Source organism: Talpa occidentalis, unplaced genomic scaffold (genome assembly GCF_014898055.3).
Source record: "Talpa occidentalis isolate TD23 unplaced genomic scaffold, MPIMG_talOcc4v2.1 talOcc4.9, whole genome shotgun sequence".
NCBI classification, from domain to species: domain Eukaryota; kingdom Metazoa; phylum Chordata; class Mammalia; order Eulipotyphla; family Talpidae; genus Talpa; species Talpa occidentalis.
Window position 1 is genome coordinate 108,153,529 of NW_023605305.1, and position 18,000 is coordinate 108,171,528.

General features: G+C 46.3%; 1 protein-coding gene across 3 annotated transcripts in view; it reads right to left on the minus strand.

Moving 5' to 3' along the window:
* KCND3 (potassium voltage-gated channel subfamily D member 3) overlaps positions 1 to 18,000 on the minus strand; it is a 371,120-nt gene that overhangs the window by 207,765 nt on the left and 145,355 nt on the right. For 2 of the 3 annotated variants that reach the window (XM_054691769.1, XM_054691770.1), the window contains one exon: positions 4,825 to 4,873. The exons of the other annotated variant lie outside the window; for it this stretch is intronic. In XM_054691769.1, coding sequence (XP_054547744.1) covers positions 4,825 to 4,873 — 49 coding nt within the window. The remainder of the gene's footprint in view (positions 1 to 4,824; positions 4,874 to 18,000) is intronic. 3 annotated transcript variants of the gene reach the window in all.

The following is an 18,000-nucleotide window of genomic DNA, read 5'->3' on the forward strand; positions in this document are numbered from 1 at the left end:
TTGAGATTCAGGTGCCTATACCCCCCCCCCCATCAACAAGAACTGATATAATCATTTGAAGTAATATGTAAGTGACTATGTCATCCCGAGATACAGTACTCATATTTTAACAAAACAGACCTTTAAGCCAAAACAATAAAATATAATGGGGGGATTTCAGGCATCCATCAGAGTAATGGGAGAGGATTTGGGAGAACCAGAGGCTCTTTCCAACTTTACAAAGTCACTATTCACTCATAAAACTGGCCCCATTGATGCAACTCTCCCAGGTGGATTGTTTCTGAACTCTGCAGCTAGAAAATCAAATCCCTAGCCTTTGCAAAAGTATTGCATTAAGGAGATTTGTGCGCCAATTTTTTATACCAATCTCTTGGTAAACAGACACAGCTCTGGAGTTCCAAGGTCCCTTCCAGTTCCACACGTCTCTGATACTCACATTCAAGTATGTTTTTTCTTCACAGCTCAAGGCTGGGGTTGGGTATTTCTGTCTCACTGCATCTATGGGAGACCCAGCTGCAAAATTGTTAATTGCTTTGGTGAGTCAACAAGTAAACAAAGATAGTCCAGCTACTGTCCCCATACTGCAAGGTCATGAGAGGTTTCTGAACTTCTCTGCAAAACATTTATTTAGGAAGGATTCCCTTTGTTATGGAAAATTTCAAGTGCATACAAAGAAGAGAGAATTGTACAGTATACCCGCTCGTCCATTCCTTAGCTTTGATAATTACCTACTCAAGGCCAATCATGTTATATCTGTACCCCCACTCACCATCACCCCTAATCATTTAGGAGAAATTCTACATGTCACACAATTGTATCTGTAAATAATTCACTAATTGCACTGTCCTTTTGACCAACAAAATCCATCTCTCTGGGGAAGTTCTCCTATCTTCCCCTATGATGCTGAGAATGTTTGGCCAATACCCTTGTTGTCAGAGGGGGGCAGTCCCAAAGTTAGGCAAGCTTAAGGACTTGTTGAATTCTGTGCAAGATCTGTCCAGCTCCTTGGGTGAAAGAGGCATGCATAAAATGCCATTTAGTGGTACATCCTTGTGAAAGTTTTTTGGTGTCAGTGGGACTACTGCCCAATAACTGTAGTGGGACCCAACTTGAGAGACAAGAAATCATAGCTATGAACTCCAACTGTGTTTTATATTTTTCACATGCATTACTTCAGTTAATCCTCACAAATCCTTATTTTTCCCGCGTCTTAAAGATAAGAAAACTAAGGTTTAAGGTCACACCAGTATAGGTACCTATGTCAGATACTAGCTAGATGTTAATCAAACTTATTTCCTCTTTTTAATGGGCGTATCTAGACCACAACTCCCAGGCTCCTTTGCAATTAGATTTGACCATGTAACTAAATTCTGGCCAGGGTATTAAAACCAGTCCCATAAAACCATCCAGGGCAGAGCCTCCCTGGTGGTGCAGAGGTTAAAGTCTCAGTGCTATCAAGCTATCAGCAGCCACTGCGGCATGAGTTTGTTCGATCCCCAGCCAGAGAACTAAGCCACATGGTGCAGCAGACCTTTCCTGTCTCATCTGCTGCTCCCCTCAGCAGTGCATTTCAGTGGATCTGCCTGTCTGCTCCTCACTCTATCTCTGGTGAATCCTCTCACTACCATCCCATCTCACTACCATCTGGCCTATACCTCAGTTCTTGTATGCATAAATAAATCTTAAAAAAAAAAAAAAAACCACCACCACCACCATCCAGGGCAATCCTGTGTGATGTTTCTCACTCTCTTTCTCTGTCCCCAGGCTGAATGGGGGAAATTTCTTTTTTTTTTTAAGAAATATTTATTTATGCATACAAGAACTGGGTTACAGGCCAGATGTATGAGGGGTGAGAGGATTCACCAGAGACAGAGTGGGGAGCAGAACAGGCGGACTGACTGAAATACACTGCTGAGGGGAACAGCGGGCAAGTCAGGAGAGGTCTGCTGTGCCAAGTGGGTAGCTCTCTGGCCAGCGGTGGTGGATGGGGAGAAATCGAACTCATCCTGCAGTGGCTGCAGAGAGCTTCATAGGTTGTGTCTTAACCCCGTGTGCCACCAGGAAGGCCCCTGAATGGGGGAAATTTCAAGAACCCAGGGGAGGTCAGAGCCACATAGGGAAGGAGGCTGGGTTCCTGCATAACTGTGTATCTAGGAGGGAGCTGAGACTCTCCCTCACCTTCACTGGACTATAAAATGGTTAGAAAAATAAAACTCTATTATGTTAGTCCACTGAAATGCAGTGATGTGTGTTAAAATAGGAGGCCTGACCAATATGGTGGCACAGATTGGACTGAAACCCTGAGTCTGACTGCACCAACCTTCAAAGTGCTATCCTCCACCACCTCCACCACCTCCAGGCACAAGAAATAAGAATCCACTTATAAGAATTTCCTACATGCTTAGCTTTTGCTAGAACTGTCTGTGAGGATCTCATATCTTAGATTTGTACTGTCTAATATGGTAGCCAGCAATCATATGGGACTGCTTAAATTAACAAAATAATTAAAATTTAAAAATCTGTTTCTTAATAGCACTGATCTTCAAATGTCCAATAGGCACGTATAGCTAATGGCTCCAGCACTGAGTACAGATAACTGCCCTCGTGACAGAAAGTTCTATGGGACAATGCCATACAGACCTGGCGCTCACAATGCACCACCTGAAAGTAAAGGCAACATCTCGTCTCACCTTGCACCTGTGCAAGTGCTGAGCATCACACACCCAGAGACTGAGGAGGACCCAGGGCTGTGCTTCCTGGCTCGAGATAAGGATAGGCAGGGAATTTCTAGAAATGGAAGCTCAACTAAGAAGCCCACTATGTTAGTCCACATTCCACCCGGCAGCAGGGTGATCTTTCAAAACACAAACCCAACCATGTTGCACCCGTCACTCCCCAACATCCTCGGAATTAAGCAGATGTACCTTGGCATGTCTCCTGTTAGCAAATCCTTGATTACTTCTGCTTCTCCACTTTTCTCTCCTAGAACCCATATTTCTACTGCATTGAAAGGGCTGTAGTTCTCTAAACCCTCAGCTTTTCTTTTACCCCTGAGTATTTATTTGCTCAGGCTGTTCTTCTGGAAGAACTCTGTCCTTCTCCAACTCTGCTTGGCTATGTCCACAGGGAGGGCTAAGTTTGGAAACACTCCTCCCTGGACAACTTGCCTGTCTCTCCCCCCTCCGAACCCTCTGTCATCTTTGAGCATCTGCCCTGCCCACCCTGCGCACACTTCCAAGCCTTTCCTAGCAAACAAAGCTGTGTATGCAGTTGCTTGGGGGCTCAAAAGCAGAGACTGTTTTGTGGAGGTTTTCCTCAAGAGACTGACACTTCTGACTCCCTCTAAATGATGATTCTTGCTCCCTTCCTCCTCTCAACACACACACACACACACACACACACACACAATTTTCCATCCATTTAACTTCTCTGCAGAGGCACCAGGGAGGCAAGTGAAGCCTTGTAAATCTCTCCCAAGCTGCAATGCCCAGAGCCCTCTGCTCTTTGGCCCCACCAACCACTCAGAACAAATGCTACTAAATCCAACCCCCTTTCTCCCTGCCACGGACTCATTGTCTGGAAGGGAGACCTAATAAACACAATTGGGTGTGGCCGTTCCAATCCCAGCTGGTGCCAAGATGCACCCTGGGCCTTCCCTTCATTGGATTATTTTTATGGGGCTCAGAGGAGATAGAGGCAGTGGATTCCAACTCCTGAGACAATATCACGATAAATCGCTTCGGCAGCTCTTCTGTGGCTCATAACTACTAAATCAAATCTATTGAACAATACATTTACTGCAAATTTAAGAAGTTGTTCTCTCATTTTTTAAGTGTATGTGTTAAATCATACCCAGAGTCATAAAGAATGGAGACAGCTAAGCTCAGCGTGAAACAACAACTACTAAAAACATAGTTAAAGTCAGAAAGTTCCTTGTCCTTTGTTGATAGGAGAATGAACAGCCTCTACCTGGCTGATGGGACGCTTGTCCCTCCCAGACCAACTGGAATCCCCAAAGTGGTAAGCTCAGGACATCTTAACTAACGCCTGAGCTAATTTTGCAAATACAGACTCAATGTTAGCACTTCCCTCTGTGCTAAACATTGCTAAAAAGGACAAAAAAGGAAACATACAACAACCTTCTCAGTGAATTACAGTGCTGCTTGCAGAGGTGGGATGGTGATGAGGGGTGGGAAGAGAGTGACTTACAGATTGTTTTCCCCAGGAAGGTCCCTTTTACTTCCCACTTTGTCTTATTCAGATGTTCCAGGACCAGTTTCCCAGGACACCTGAGTATTCTTTGTCTGTCTACACCCTCCTCTACCTAAGTATTAACAGGGACCCCCTAGCCCAGAGCCTAGTGTTCAATACACAGGCCCCATTCAGGGGCCTTCCTGGTGACACAAGAGGTTAAGACACAACCTATGAAGCTCTCTTACATCAGTTCAGCCAACACTTATCAAACCATTCATTCATTTCCCACATACTTGTTGACCATCCACTGGCCACTGTGCTGAGCATATGGTGGTCAGGTAGAAGGCACAGCCCTGCCTTCCAGGACCCTATGACTTAAGGAGAAGGGCAGAGAGTGGGCGTGTGCTCTACTCAGGTGTGTAGGCTTCCGAAACCTCACCTGGGTCTCAGTGAGGACTGAGGGGTGGGAAGAAGCTAGATTTACAAATTCTCAAAATGGTCTCATGAGCTAGATTGATTTCTACTTCCATTTCTCAGATAAAGGGTTGGAGGAAATCACCGCATGGCTGCAGTGTGGCAGGAGCGTGCCTGAGAGGTAGGGGACAACAGAGAGGAGGCTCATGGTCCTACCTGAGAGGTGTGGGAAGAGCCTCTGGAGGAGATGACATCTGGGCCAAATCTGGAAAGAGACAAGGAATCAGCCAAATGACCCAAGGGATGAAGCAAACACCGCAAAGACATTAGGGTCCGGACGAGTTCTGTACATGTCTGGGGGGTGAGACCAGCAGGACTGAGGCTGAGAAGTAAAGCCAAGCAGTTGGGCTCTAGCCTCCAGGTCACAGGGAGTTACCACAGGGCCCTGGGTAGATGCATGGGACAGTCAGATTTATTCTAGAAAAATCCACACGCCCAGGATGGGTTAGACTAGGTGGGAAGTGGGGGGACCAATTAGCAGGCTATTGCAATATTCCAGGAGATGACACGGGCTGAGCTTCTGGGGATGGAGAAGGGGGGTGGGCCAGAAATATGTTGGAGGTAAACATTTTCAGGACTCTGGCTGGATGATGGGGTCAGTCCGGGCCAGGAGAGTGCAAAGCAGAGACAGCGTGCACCCCTCCCACGAAAGAGGGGTGGTGGGAGTCCCTCTCAATGTCCTTTCTAGACAGAGCTGCTGGTGCGAGGCTGCAGGAAGCTGTCATCTGGGGACCTTCAATACAAGCAAAGCAGACATTCAGGAACAGGCTGGGTTTCCCTAGAACTAGCTCAACAGTCCCTTTGGTGATAGGGGAATGAATTTTCAAAATAAGACTGAATAAATTCCGGCAGAGCAGACAACAGGATCTAGAAGCTTATGGAACTGCTGATCTCTTAAGAGATAAGAGGAGAGATTGACGCTTGGGTCTCACCCCCTGCCATTCTTTTCTCCACCCCCTTATCATTCCTCAACATGCATGCACACACTAGCACATGCCACACACACACACACACACACGCAAGCTTTATCATCCCTACACTTCTCACCTCCCCCAGACACACCAGGCCCTTTCACACTCCCTCTTTGCACCTGCTGTTCTCTCTGCCTGCAGAGTCCTTCTTCCTTCTCCGCTGGGCAAAATGTATTCCTCCTTCCAACCCAATCCAGATGCCAGTCCTCTGTGACGCCGGCCCACCGTCCCAAACAATCCTACCATCCTGGCCTGTCAAATAATACCCCGTCTTGTGTTTCTCTGAGGACTTTCTTCACCACTGAGCCAAACCTGAGTCTCAGTCACCTCGGCTCCCCAGCAGCTCAGCAGCCCTGGTCCATCCTGCGGCTCACACAAAGCCCGGGGCAAGGAGGAGCTGGACCCTGCAGGTGGTCCAGCGACACCCCAGTCCCGAGTCCTTAATGTCACTGTGGAGGACTGTCTCGGCCCTAGGACTCTCATCTGCCTGCCGTTCTGCACGTCCATGAACGGGACTGTTGTTTCTCCGTGACTTTATTTTTATCACAACTTTACATATGAAGGGTATATCGCCAGGAAAGGCAACAGCTCTTTGCAGCTCAAGATCACAGGCTTGTTTAACATCTTTAAGACAAAATAAGTACGTGAAGGAGGCCACTATCTGTCTCTTTATGGCGATTCCCCAGGTTGACCACAACTGGCTGGCCAGGATGAAGGCCCGGGTGAATGTCCTATGGAGCAAGGCCATTTTCCTGGTGGCTTAGCAGCCTCTCTGGTTTCTGACTGGCCTCTGGAGCAGGAGGAGACTGGCTACCGTGATCTGGCTTGTCTGCCTCTGGGGAATCTTCTCTGTCTGCCTCAGGCTGGGCACATTGACCTAACAAAGGTGGTGCCTATAGCCGGGAAATAAACCAGTGCGGGGGTGGCGGGGTGGGTGTCTGGAGTCATCACTGTCATTGTGATCATCACGTCATCATCACTGTGAAATTAATAGCAACAGTAGTGATGACACAGGAACAACACACTCGCGCTAGCATTGAACATGGCCACACGCTGTGCTAAGGCTTGACGGGCGTTCCACCTTCTCAGGCCTGACAGCACTCCTGTGCAACAGATACTGACCCGTTTAGCAGGTGAAAAGGCAAGGTGCAGAAAAGTTCAGCACTGGGCTCCCTAGCAGAGCTGGCATTTGAAGCCAGTCTGATGCCAGAACTTCTGCTCTTAAGTGAATCTGCAGAGGTGCAGAAGGCCGGCGGCCTCCTGCCTGTGCCCAGGAGGCCACAGTAGCACGTGAGACGTCAGCACAAGGTCAGGCCTGCTCACTGCTCGCCCCCCTCCCCACCTACTCTCCAGCTCCCTGCAGGGTTGGGTGCCTGCTCTTTGGCAGGTCAGTGCTCTGAAGAGTCCCAGGACCTGCTGGTGAAGGTGGGGGGTGCTGGGCAGATGAGCAGGCTTGCCCCTTCTCCCCAGCCCACCCCCGGGTCTCAGCGCCATTGCCTTTGGATTGCTGCCTCTCTTGGATGCCTGGATGGCTGCTGCCTGGAGCCTAATCTCCATTCTGGTGGCTTTGGTTGCTATGGTAATTGAATTCACTTAACTGTTGTCTCCAAGCTCGTCTGTCCACCTCTTTCTGCCTGCAGCCTGGAAGGGCGCGAGCCCAGGGCTGAGGGCAAGAAGGAGGGGGCTCGGTGGCCTGGGAAACCTGCGTGTTTTTCCTGACGCAGAGGTCGTCCTCAGGGTACACAGAGGAGAGAAAATAGTGGAGAAACAGTCCTTCCAAGTCTCCCTTCACCTTTCTCTTTGCTGCCCCACTCCTTTCTGCAGATCTGGAATTGGATGCAAAGGCAAGGATGGCAAACATGGGGGTGGGGGCGGGCGGCTCAAAGTGTCTTCTGTGCCTGGACACTTGGTTATGCTTTCAACAAACATTTACAGGGCACTTGGGGCACTGATTGTATTTAGGAGCTGATGCTTATCTCTGGATGAGGGGGTTCTCTCTAGGGACAGCTCAGAACCTGGGGCCACAGAAAAAGCCCCCAACAGCCATTTCCATGAGACTATCTCTGAGGTGTCAGAGAATGGCCAGCCAGGGTCAGACTAGGAAAGTTCCCTCTTCTCCTTTCTGTGCTGGAGGGAGGTTCATCAGACTGAGCTGCAAGCAGATCGGCGCCCTCTCTAGGTGGGATGGAGGGTCCAAGCATTCCTTCCACCATTCTAATGCAGGAGAAATTTCGACCTCTAAGACTAGCAACAAGGGCAGAAGCCAAGGTCAAAGAGCTACCTGAGGGTGCGTGGGGAGACAGACTCTCTCCTACTCACTCTGCCCGGATGGTAAAGAGCGGGACAGAGAAGGTTGCAATAGACTATAGGTGGCTCCATGTTTGCAGGTCTCAGACTTTTATGTAATAGCTAGATGAAGCAAACAAAAAGATTATTTATATAGCTCCAACTAGGTGCCAGGAATCGTGCTCTGGACTGAGACTCAGCAGAGACTTTCCAGAAGCTCATGATCCGGGCAGGATGACAGATGGGTGATACAGAGGGTGTGTGCGTCCTATAGGAAGGACAAGAGCAGCGTTCTGGGGGAGCACAGAACTGGGAGGAGGGACACAGGGTGTCCAGGAAGGGTGTTCATCAGGCGGGTGCGTGGAGGTGCATTTTTGCGGGTGAGAAGGAGTTCTCGAGACAGAAGTCATTCTGTGCAGACTAGAGCAAGAGCAAATGCACAGAGGTGTGAACATGAGCAGCCTGGCTAGCGGTGGGAGTGCAGGCTGAGCGAGGAGCACGGCAGGAAGCCGAGCAGGGACGGCCAGGGGGCTCCATCTTGAGGACCATGAGCACTAGCGCGGGCTGCAGCCGAGCAACTCTAGGAGCAGAGCAAAGGGTGGGAAGAATAGGGCGCTCAGGGACCTCCAGTAGGGCTGCTGAGCTAGCAAGGAGGCAAGGCCAGCCAAGAAGGGGAGCAGCAGGTGACCGGGCAGCGGTGGGAATGTGTCGCGGGAGGGAGAGGCAAGCGTGGAGGGAAATGGAGGCCAGAGGAGTCTCTTTCAGAGTCAGGGTGGGGAGTGGTCGCAGTAAGGAACCCAAAACATGGGTTTAGGGGAGGTGACTAAGATGCCTGGTATATTCAAGGTCAAACGCCTGCTGGGCAGAAGGAAGCATGTTTCTAACACTCGGGAGAGCTGTTTGTTAGAAACGGGCATGCAGGAATCGTCAGCATAGAGGTGACAGTGACGTGGTGGGAAAAGACATGTGGCCAGACACAAAACACAGAGGACATGAAAGGAGGTAGACATGGATCCTGCGAGAGGGGCCCGAGGTGGGGCCGTCAGGGTCCTCCAGGAAGGCAGGGGAGTGACCCCACATCCTCAGCTTGTAGACAAAGGCAAGCAGACTGATGTATGGGTTTGAGAGACGGTGCTGCTGAGAGAACGTTGTAGAAAACTGGTCTAGTGCAGTGGCTCTCAGGGCATCAGGGGGGCTTGTTCAATGCAAATCACTGGCCCTACCCCCAAAGCTGCTAATATGCCAAGTCGGGGGTAAAACCCAGGAATCTGTACCTCTAACAAGTCCCACATGTACAATGCTGCTGGCTGGGGGACCACATGTGAGAACCACTGAATGCATGTCTAGAGTGATAAACCTGCATGTGACGGGGGCAAATTCATATTCATCTACTCTTTATCTTGGCCCAACTTGGACAGGACAGGAGAAAGCTGGAGTCTGGTCAAAGAGTAGGGGTGGGGGAAAAGGTGGCAACTGTAAGGTAAGTTCTTGGAAATAGAAAGGTGCCAGTGAGACGTGGGGTTGGGGTAGGGGCGGGAAGGAGGGGAGCTGGAGGTTGCAAAGGGGGTGGCAGGCCAAGGAAGCCCCAGGATATGCTAACACCAGAAAGATGGCTGGGTGGGCCACAGCCATGGCCTTGGCTATGGAACACAGGAGAGGACAAGGGTGAGGTAGGCAGAGGGGAGTGTGGGGATTAGAATCAGCCTCGGGGCTCTGACTGGAGTCCTGGACAGAATCACAGCCTCCCTCCTAGAGATCTTTGTCCCTCTCGTCTACCCTTCTAGAGTCGTTGCCAGCCTGTGGGCCCAGGCCTCCTCAACAGCACAGAGACATCTCTCACGATGCCAACTCAGAGTTGGAAGTCAGTCCAACTCAGAGACTAAACCTTGTTCCCCCAGGTCCATTGAACTGGCTGGGGCCATCCTGGGCCATCTCTCACGATGCTGATCTAAGGATCGGACCTGATTATTCTTCATTTTCTTTCCATGATCAGATTAGAGACCCTGAGATACTATGAGAAGAGTCCTGACTTCAATGTCAGACAGTCTTTGGGGGCTGACCCACCCTGCCAGGGCTAGGGTGTAGTACTTGAGTCTTATTTTCTATCAGTGGAGCAAGTCCATAAAGAAAATCCAATTCATCGGTGTCCAGGAGAACATTACCAAGATAGACGAGACACCATGGGCAGTATTTAATTATGAGCAGGCAGAGCAAATAGAAGGGACGCAATAAAAATGCTAATCAGGAAGGAAAAAACCCAGGCTTCATTTTCTTCTAGAACAGACTAAGGCTTGTGTCAGACTGCTCCTCACACAGACCCCAAATGAGCACCCTGGGTCTGGTTCTTACTGTGACTTGGTAACAGGGGAGCCTGTTTGGGTCCCAATCCCCAGCCTCTCCCAGCTTCCATGGTCGAGCCCCAGTTCCTCGAAGGTCCAACCCAGAGAGAGAGGGAGGCTGTCTTTCTTTGCAAGCATACTTTGGCCAGGGAGAACTGGCAGGAAACGGAAAGTGAATGAAGCTATTATTCAGGGCTCAATTCCATGTCCCAGGGTACACCTTAGAAAAGGACAATCTTCCTTACAGTGGCACATTCAAAATACAGCAAAGGGAGCGAAGCTGGAGATGTGCCCTCGCTCAGCCTGAATTCAACGTACTGGGCTAAGCCTCTGGTCTGGAAGTCAGTCCAACTCAGAGACCAAACCTTGTGTCCCCAGTTCCATTCAACTGTCTGAGCTTGACTTGGGAATGTAGTTCAGGACTTTGCAAACCATTCTTGGTTCCTTCCCAATTGCCTGATTCCTTACGTAGCCAGATCTTTTGGATCACATGCTCTTCCTTGCTGGTTAGCTCAACTTCCACACTGTAGCCAAAGGCTGCTTTATTTCTCTCACTTGTCTTGGTTTCTGGGATGTTTGGGCCCCAGGGCTCATGTTGGTTTTAGGTACCCAGGGCTCATATTGGTTTTAGATTTGCTTTCTGGGCAGCCCCGGGAATCCTGATTCAGTGGGCTCCTCCCTTAGCCTGGCCTCTTCTGTTTACTGGGCTCCAGAGCCACTCTGGCTGGTTTCCCTGCAACTTACTGCTCTCTTGATGAGTCTCTTTCCTGCTTCCTTAAATCTTGTGTAGCCATGAGCTCTTTCCAACATCACCAAAGCACGAATTAGCCTGAGAATTGACTGGCATCTCATTCTGGATCATTTCTCTCTTTGCAACACCTCAGGGAGATAGCAACTGGGCTATTCTCTCTAGAAAAGTATCTTCTAGATAAAAAGTTTATCAGCCAGCTCACTTACCTGCTATGAGATCTTGAACAAGTTACCTGTGCCTCAGTTTCCTCATCCAACAAATGCAGGTAACTACCTTGCCTACCTAAGATTTGTTACAAGAATCAAATGGAAATGCATGCAAGGAGTGCATAATAAGCACTTGGAAAGTGTTAGCTATCATCATGATTGCTGTGATATATATCATATTATCACCATAATATTTATTATTAAGGTCAATGGTTGTCTTATTTCCCGCTCTGTCCAGGTATTTAGGAGAATGTCTGGCATGACGAAACACTCAATAATCATTGAATCAATGAATAAATGTTCTTTCAAGTGAACTCTTCCAAAATGTTACCCTTCCCAGGAATATTTCAATTTAAAGAGAGGATCTGCATGTTGATGACAATGTTTAATGCATAACACATAAATGACTAATGGTATGATTCCAGGCATCTCTGGGGAAGGGATTTAGAGTCCATGGTTCTTTTCACTGTTATTTATATTGAGTCATATCATCAGTTACTAGAAATATAGCTAGCCTTGCCCAGTAGACCACAGTTATTTTCCCTAAGATGGAATCTCCTTCCTGCCTCTTTAAAGCAGTAAAAGCCTTAGAAAGAGAACTAGCAAGGGGATCGGGAGACAAAGGAAATTCTCCTAGTTACAGACAGTATTTCCTGGATCCCCTTGGGCTTCTATTGCTGCAGCCTGTTGGAGTTTAAAGCTTGCACGCTCTTGCCGGCTGAGATGCTGCAGCCAGCTGGTGTCAGGGCTGGTGTGACAAGGCTCCTTCTAGGCTCAGCCCTAGACCTTGTGAGAGAGACTTACCCATTCCATCACCTCACCAGAGGTTTCTGGTATTGGAGAGTGGAGATATTTTATCTAAATGTCACTGGAAGCTTGTAGTGCGAATCTGCTATGCATGATGGGGATAGGAGCTTGGTTGGAAAAAGGCTTGGTTTTCAATTCAGAGGTAAGAGGGGATATAGGCTTGGAGGTAGCAAGAGTCCTGCAATAATTTCATGCCCTGCAGCTAATGGTTATTTTGAAAGACATCAGAAGAGTGAGTGGGTTGAGGCCTTTATTCGTATCTCTTCTTTTGAGTATTCTTTTGAAAGTATTATTTATTTTCACATGGCTCAAAATTCAAAAGATCCTTAAGGTCCTAAAGTTTATTGAGTGAAAAGCCCTATTCCATCTCTGCCATCCACATCTCCTGTCTTTGTGCAACCAAAGGTCCCCAGGTCCTGTGAACCCTTCCAGAAGGATTTTATATATATACACACACACACACACACACACACACACACACACACACACACACACAAGCAAAGACACACATATAGTCTCTCCCTCTCTCATGCAAATGAAAAATTGGCTTTACACATTATTATGCAACTTGTGCTATTTTCACTTAATGATATATTTTAAAGATTATTTGATAACAGTTTATATAGACTTATATCATTGTTTTTTGTGGCTGTATTCTATTATATAAATTAGTTTATTTAAGGAACCCACTTAAACTGTTAGGTTTAAGTAATGAATAAACTCTGGGCGAGCACACCTGTAGTGTATATGCAAGTGTGTCTGAAGATGAATATTTAGAAGAAGAATTACTTTAGTCAAAGGTGTTATCCATTGATAAATGTTATTATTTACACATGGCCTTTGTAGATAGTCCATTTTTTAAAAAAGATGACAAAACTGGAACTCAAAGTGGGATAGTGACTTGACTAATATCATCTAGATTGTAAACAAAGAAACTGGGATGAGAACTGAGAATTTTCAATTCTTGACCCACGACTCTCTGGGTGCATGGACCCAAAGAAATCAGAAACATCTAAGAAACATCGGACAGATTCCCGAACCATAAAAAAAAATCTGTAGCTTCATATTTTAAACATTAAACATTGTGGATTCAGCTTTGATAAAGCCACAGTCTCTATCCTCCAAGAAACTATATTCTAGAAGGAGAGAGAGACAAGGAAAGGAGCACTGTGGGCTTAGCACAGGGGACAAGGACTGGATATGAGGAGAGACGGTGAGAACCCGGGAAAGGCTCTTGGTCAGCTTTGTCTTTCTAGAAGAGGCATTTAAGGTGACATTCGACAATCTAAAAATTTCCTCTGTGACATTCATTATGACTTCCCTCTTTTTCAACTCTTGCCATTTCCTACTTTAGAGTTGTTGATAATTGACAAAATGAATTATCTTGTGAAAGTCTGGGATGGGGGAATAATAATAAAGGTTACCTACCATATACTGGTTCCCCCTGTGCACCAGCCACTGTTCTTTCTAGATCAACCACATTAACTAGCTCTATGATCTGCAGCAGGCACATCTCCTCTGTGGGTTAGTGCCCAAATCTTTAAAATAAAATGGTTACGCAGTTCAAAACGTTCAGCCCTGGGCCACCTGCAGTTCTCATATACTCTGACAATGTCTCTTCTTCTATCACCGAAGCCTCTGTGCAGGGCGATGGATGAGGCTGCATCCAGTGAGAATTAAGGAAAATGAGTAAAAGGAAAGGAAAATCCTTAAACTGGCAAATCAACTTGGGAAATTCAATTTTCAGAGAAGATACTATACACTCTGATTGATAATAATATTGACTACTCATTACTGCTGTACCTTTCCAGCGTGATTTCATATGCTGTTTCATGTGCTTTTCCTAACAGGGATGAGAGGAGGGGGTTCAGGAAGTACAAGTCTCTTCTGTAGGTGGGGAGACTGAGGCTGGGTCAGGTGGACTGCTCAGCTCAAGTGCCATGTGGGGCAGGGGTGCACCTTGGACTAGAATCCTCTCTTCTGTCCTGATACCTGACTAGTTCTATTCTGTGACTCTGTATGAAAGGCAAAATTCTGGTTGGAAGCAATCTGAAGTCCCCATGACCCCCAGAAGCCTGGGTTTAAAGGACCATGCAGGGCCTCCCTGGTAACTCAAGGGATTATGCACAACACTGTGAAGCTATCTGCAGCCTCTGCAGTGGGAGTTCGATCCCCGGCCAGGGAGCTACCCAGATGGCAAAGCAGACCTCTCCTGTCTTGCCTGCTGCTCCCCTCAGCAGTGTACTTTGGTCAAACCACGTGTTCTGTTCCCCACTCTCTCTGGTGAATCCTTTCACCCCCTGCACCTCTGGTCTGTACCCCAGTTCTTATATGCATAAATAAATCTTTACAAAAATAAAGAGCAATGGAGATGCAGCCCCCTCCCTCACACCTACTCAGAGCACCTTGGGCCTTCTCCTGGGTGCTGACCTTTGTTTCTGCAGAATGAGCCTAATGGGTGATTTTGCTGATTTGTTGCTAATCAATCAGTATGACCCACCTTGGTCCATCTGCAGTGGAACTTCTCCCTCTTCCCAGTGCCAGCCTCCACTCCTTAATAAATCTAGGCCTGGGCCCTGCTTAGCTCTTCTGGATCCTTCCCCTTGGAGTTCAGCCCTTGCTAGGGCTGTGCCCGAGGCTGAGACCCCAGGGCCTCTTTCCTGACCACAGCACTTTTTCTAGATCCCCTTTGCTGTGCTGTGTCCCCCTTACTGATACTGTCTGCTAGCTTCCCAGAGCTGACAGGCAATGAGGATGGCTGCCCAGCTCCCAGGATGTCTTTTTAGTAATTCTTTGTCTGCTGGACCACCTACATCCCATAGCTAGCTTTTCCCCTAAGCCATAAAGTGTATGTCCCAATTCTAGGCTCAGTTTGGGGATTTGGGAATGTGGTTATCTTTAGGCTCTAAACTCTGTTTTGACAGCTATCCCTTACCCCCATCAAAGCCGGAATCTGATAGGCTGGGTAGCTTGGGGGTACTTGCTACCCACCCTTTCTGGGGCCTATTGGCCTGTCTATGAAAGTGCCCCCTTGGATCTCTTTCCTTGCATAAGAACACAGCCATTTGGAGCCCCTTGAGGTAAGGCTCTGTCTGAAAACAGACGTGATTACTATTTCCATCACCTTTATAATCCTTTAATCACACATTTGCAGCAGGGAGCCTGGGCAGGGCGAGTCCATTTATATAAACAGCAGGAAAAATGAGACTCTGTGCTATATGCCAACTATGCTTAGTGGAAATGTAAGAATCACCAGTCTTTTATGAATACAAAAAAATGAATAATTCACATATTTATCCCAAAATGGCCCATATCCAAGCTGCTGGGATCTGTGCTCACATTATAAAGACTTTGACAGAGACATATCACCCCTCCAGGGCCAGCGGGGATGCTGGCTGCGCTCTCAGCAATGGCAGTGGGCTGGACAGCATGGAAGGACATGATCTCTAGGAAGCTGAGTGTCCCTGAAAAAGACATCTCCCATGTCTCAGGGCCCTGGTATTGAAAGTATTAATTTGGAAGTCTGCACCTGTCATAAATGGGATAAGGCAGTTAAGGGGGTTCTGAACCCATTGTTTAGGTGGGTGCCTAACAGATAGAGGGCTCATTCTCTCTTGTCTTCCCTCCCTCCTGCCCTCCCTCCCTCTTCTCCTTCCTTTTCTCCTTTTCTTCCTTTCTTCCCTTCTTTTTGATAAGAGGAATGATGGGGAAGGGGACCGGGGACATCCCACCAAGATTTCTTCATGTGGGACTGTTAACCGGTGGCCCAGTTGGCAGAGGCAGAGAGAGGCTGTGGTGATGAGGCAGTGGGCCTCCACTCTGAGAAGGGCATCTCAGCCTGGGAAACATAATTTTCTCTTAATTTAATTATTTAATTTCCTTTTTTCCTTTTTTATTGAAAAATGTTACTTTTTTATTGAAGTAACATTGCATTATAACATCATACGAGTTCAGGTGTACATCATTAAAAATCAAAGTGTGTATATACATCATTTAATTCCCAATAAGGATATTAAGGGGGAAATTCATAGCAATGTAGCCCCACATCAATAAACAAGAAAAGCCCCAAATACACTGTCTAAGCTAACACCTGAAGGAACTAGGAAAGGACAAAAAAACAAGACTAAAATTTAACAGAAAGAAGGAATAATAAAAATTAAAATGGAAATAAATGAAATAGAAACCAAAAATATAAGAAACAAAATATCAATGAAATCAAGAGCTGATTATTTGAAATGATAAACAAAATTGATTGACCTTTAGTTAGACTTACCATGAAAAAAAAAGAGAAAAACACCTAATAAAAAGAATCAGAAATGAGAGACAATATTACATATACCACAACAATGCAAAGGATTATAAGAGACTACTGCGAACATTTCTATGCAAGTAAATTAGGCAACTTAGAAGAGATGGACACATTTTTAGAATCATAGAACTATTGTCCTGAACCAGGACAAAACAGATAGCTTGAACAAACCAATTATGTGCACTGAAATAGAAATGGTAATCAAATTTCTCCCTAAGAACAAAAGCCCAGAACCAGATGACTTCACAAGTGAATTGTACCAAACTTTCGAAGTTCGGTACATACCCATTTTTCTTAAATGCTTAAAAAAATTGAAGACGTGGGGAAAGCTTCCAAGCACACCTTATGAAATCATCATAGAGAAAAGAGAAATTAAGAAAGCAATTCCACTTACAATCAAACCAAAAAGGATGAAATACCGGGTCATAAACTCAACAAAGGAAGTGAAGGCCCTGAAACTGAAAACCATAAGAACTGGTAAAATAAGTGAGACCTATGGAAAGATGTCCCATGTTCATGGATGAGGTGACTAAACATTATTAAAACAACCATATTATTTAAAGGAAAACCCAAAGTCCCAATGAAACCACAAAAAATCCTGAATAACCAAAGCAATCCTGAAATAAAAGGGAAAAAAATGGAGGCATCATGCTCCCTAACATCAAACTATACTACAAAGTAATAGTATATCAAAACAGGATATTATTGGGATGCAAACAGAAACACAGACCAATGGGATAGAATTGAGAGCCCAGAACTAAACCCTCACTTATATGGACAGTTAATCTGTGATAAAGGGACCACAGCCAGAGACTGGAGATAGGAAACCCTCTTCAAAAAGTGGTGCTGGGGAACTTGGACAGCCACATTAAGGAAGGAAGGAAGGAAGGAAGGAAGGAAGGAAGGAAGGAAGGAAGGAAGGAAGGAAGAAAGGGACTGGATGATCATTTAATTGCATACACAAAATTTAAAGCAAACTGGATCAAAGATTTGGCTATAAGACCTGAAACCATAAAGTGCATAGGAGAAACATAGATATACTTCTAAGTCAACCTTAGAAATACATATGGGGACTTAAGTCCAACAGCAAGGGGAAGTAAAACAAAAATAAACAATGGGACTGCATCAAACTAAAAAGCTTTTTTCTAAGGTGAAAGAATCTACCACAAAACAAAGAAGGTAACCTATGGACTGGGAGAAGATATTTGCATATCACGTATCTGACAAAGGGTTGATTTCCAAAATATGTGAAGAATTCATATGACCCAACAACAAAAAACCCAATCAAAAAATGGACAAAAGAACTAAATAGATGCTTCTACTAAGTGTCTATAGTTGGCCCAAAGGCACATGAGAAACTGGTCAACATTAAATAGACATTTCTACTAAGGGGCCCACAGGCACATAAAAAAATGGTCAACATTACCAGTTACAAGGAAAGACAAATCAAAGTCACAATGAGACACCACCACACACCTGTGACAACAGTCTATCTCAAAAAGACTGGAAACAACAAGTGATATTGTGGAGTATGTGGAGAAAAAGAAACGCTCATTCATTATTGGTGTGAACTTGAATTGGTGCATTCTCTATGGAAAACAATATGGTGATTCTAAACTAAAAATGGAGATGCCATATGATCCAGCAATAACATTTCTAGGTA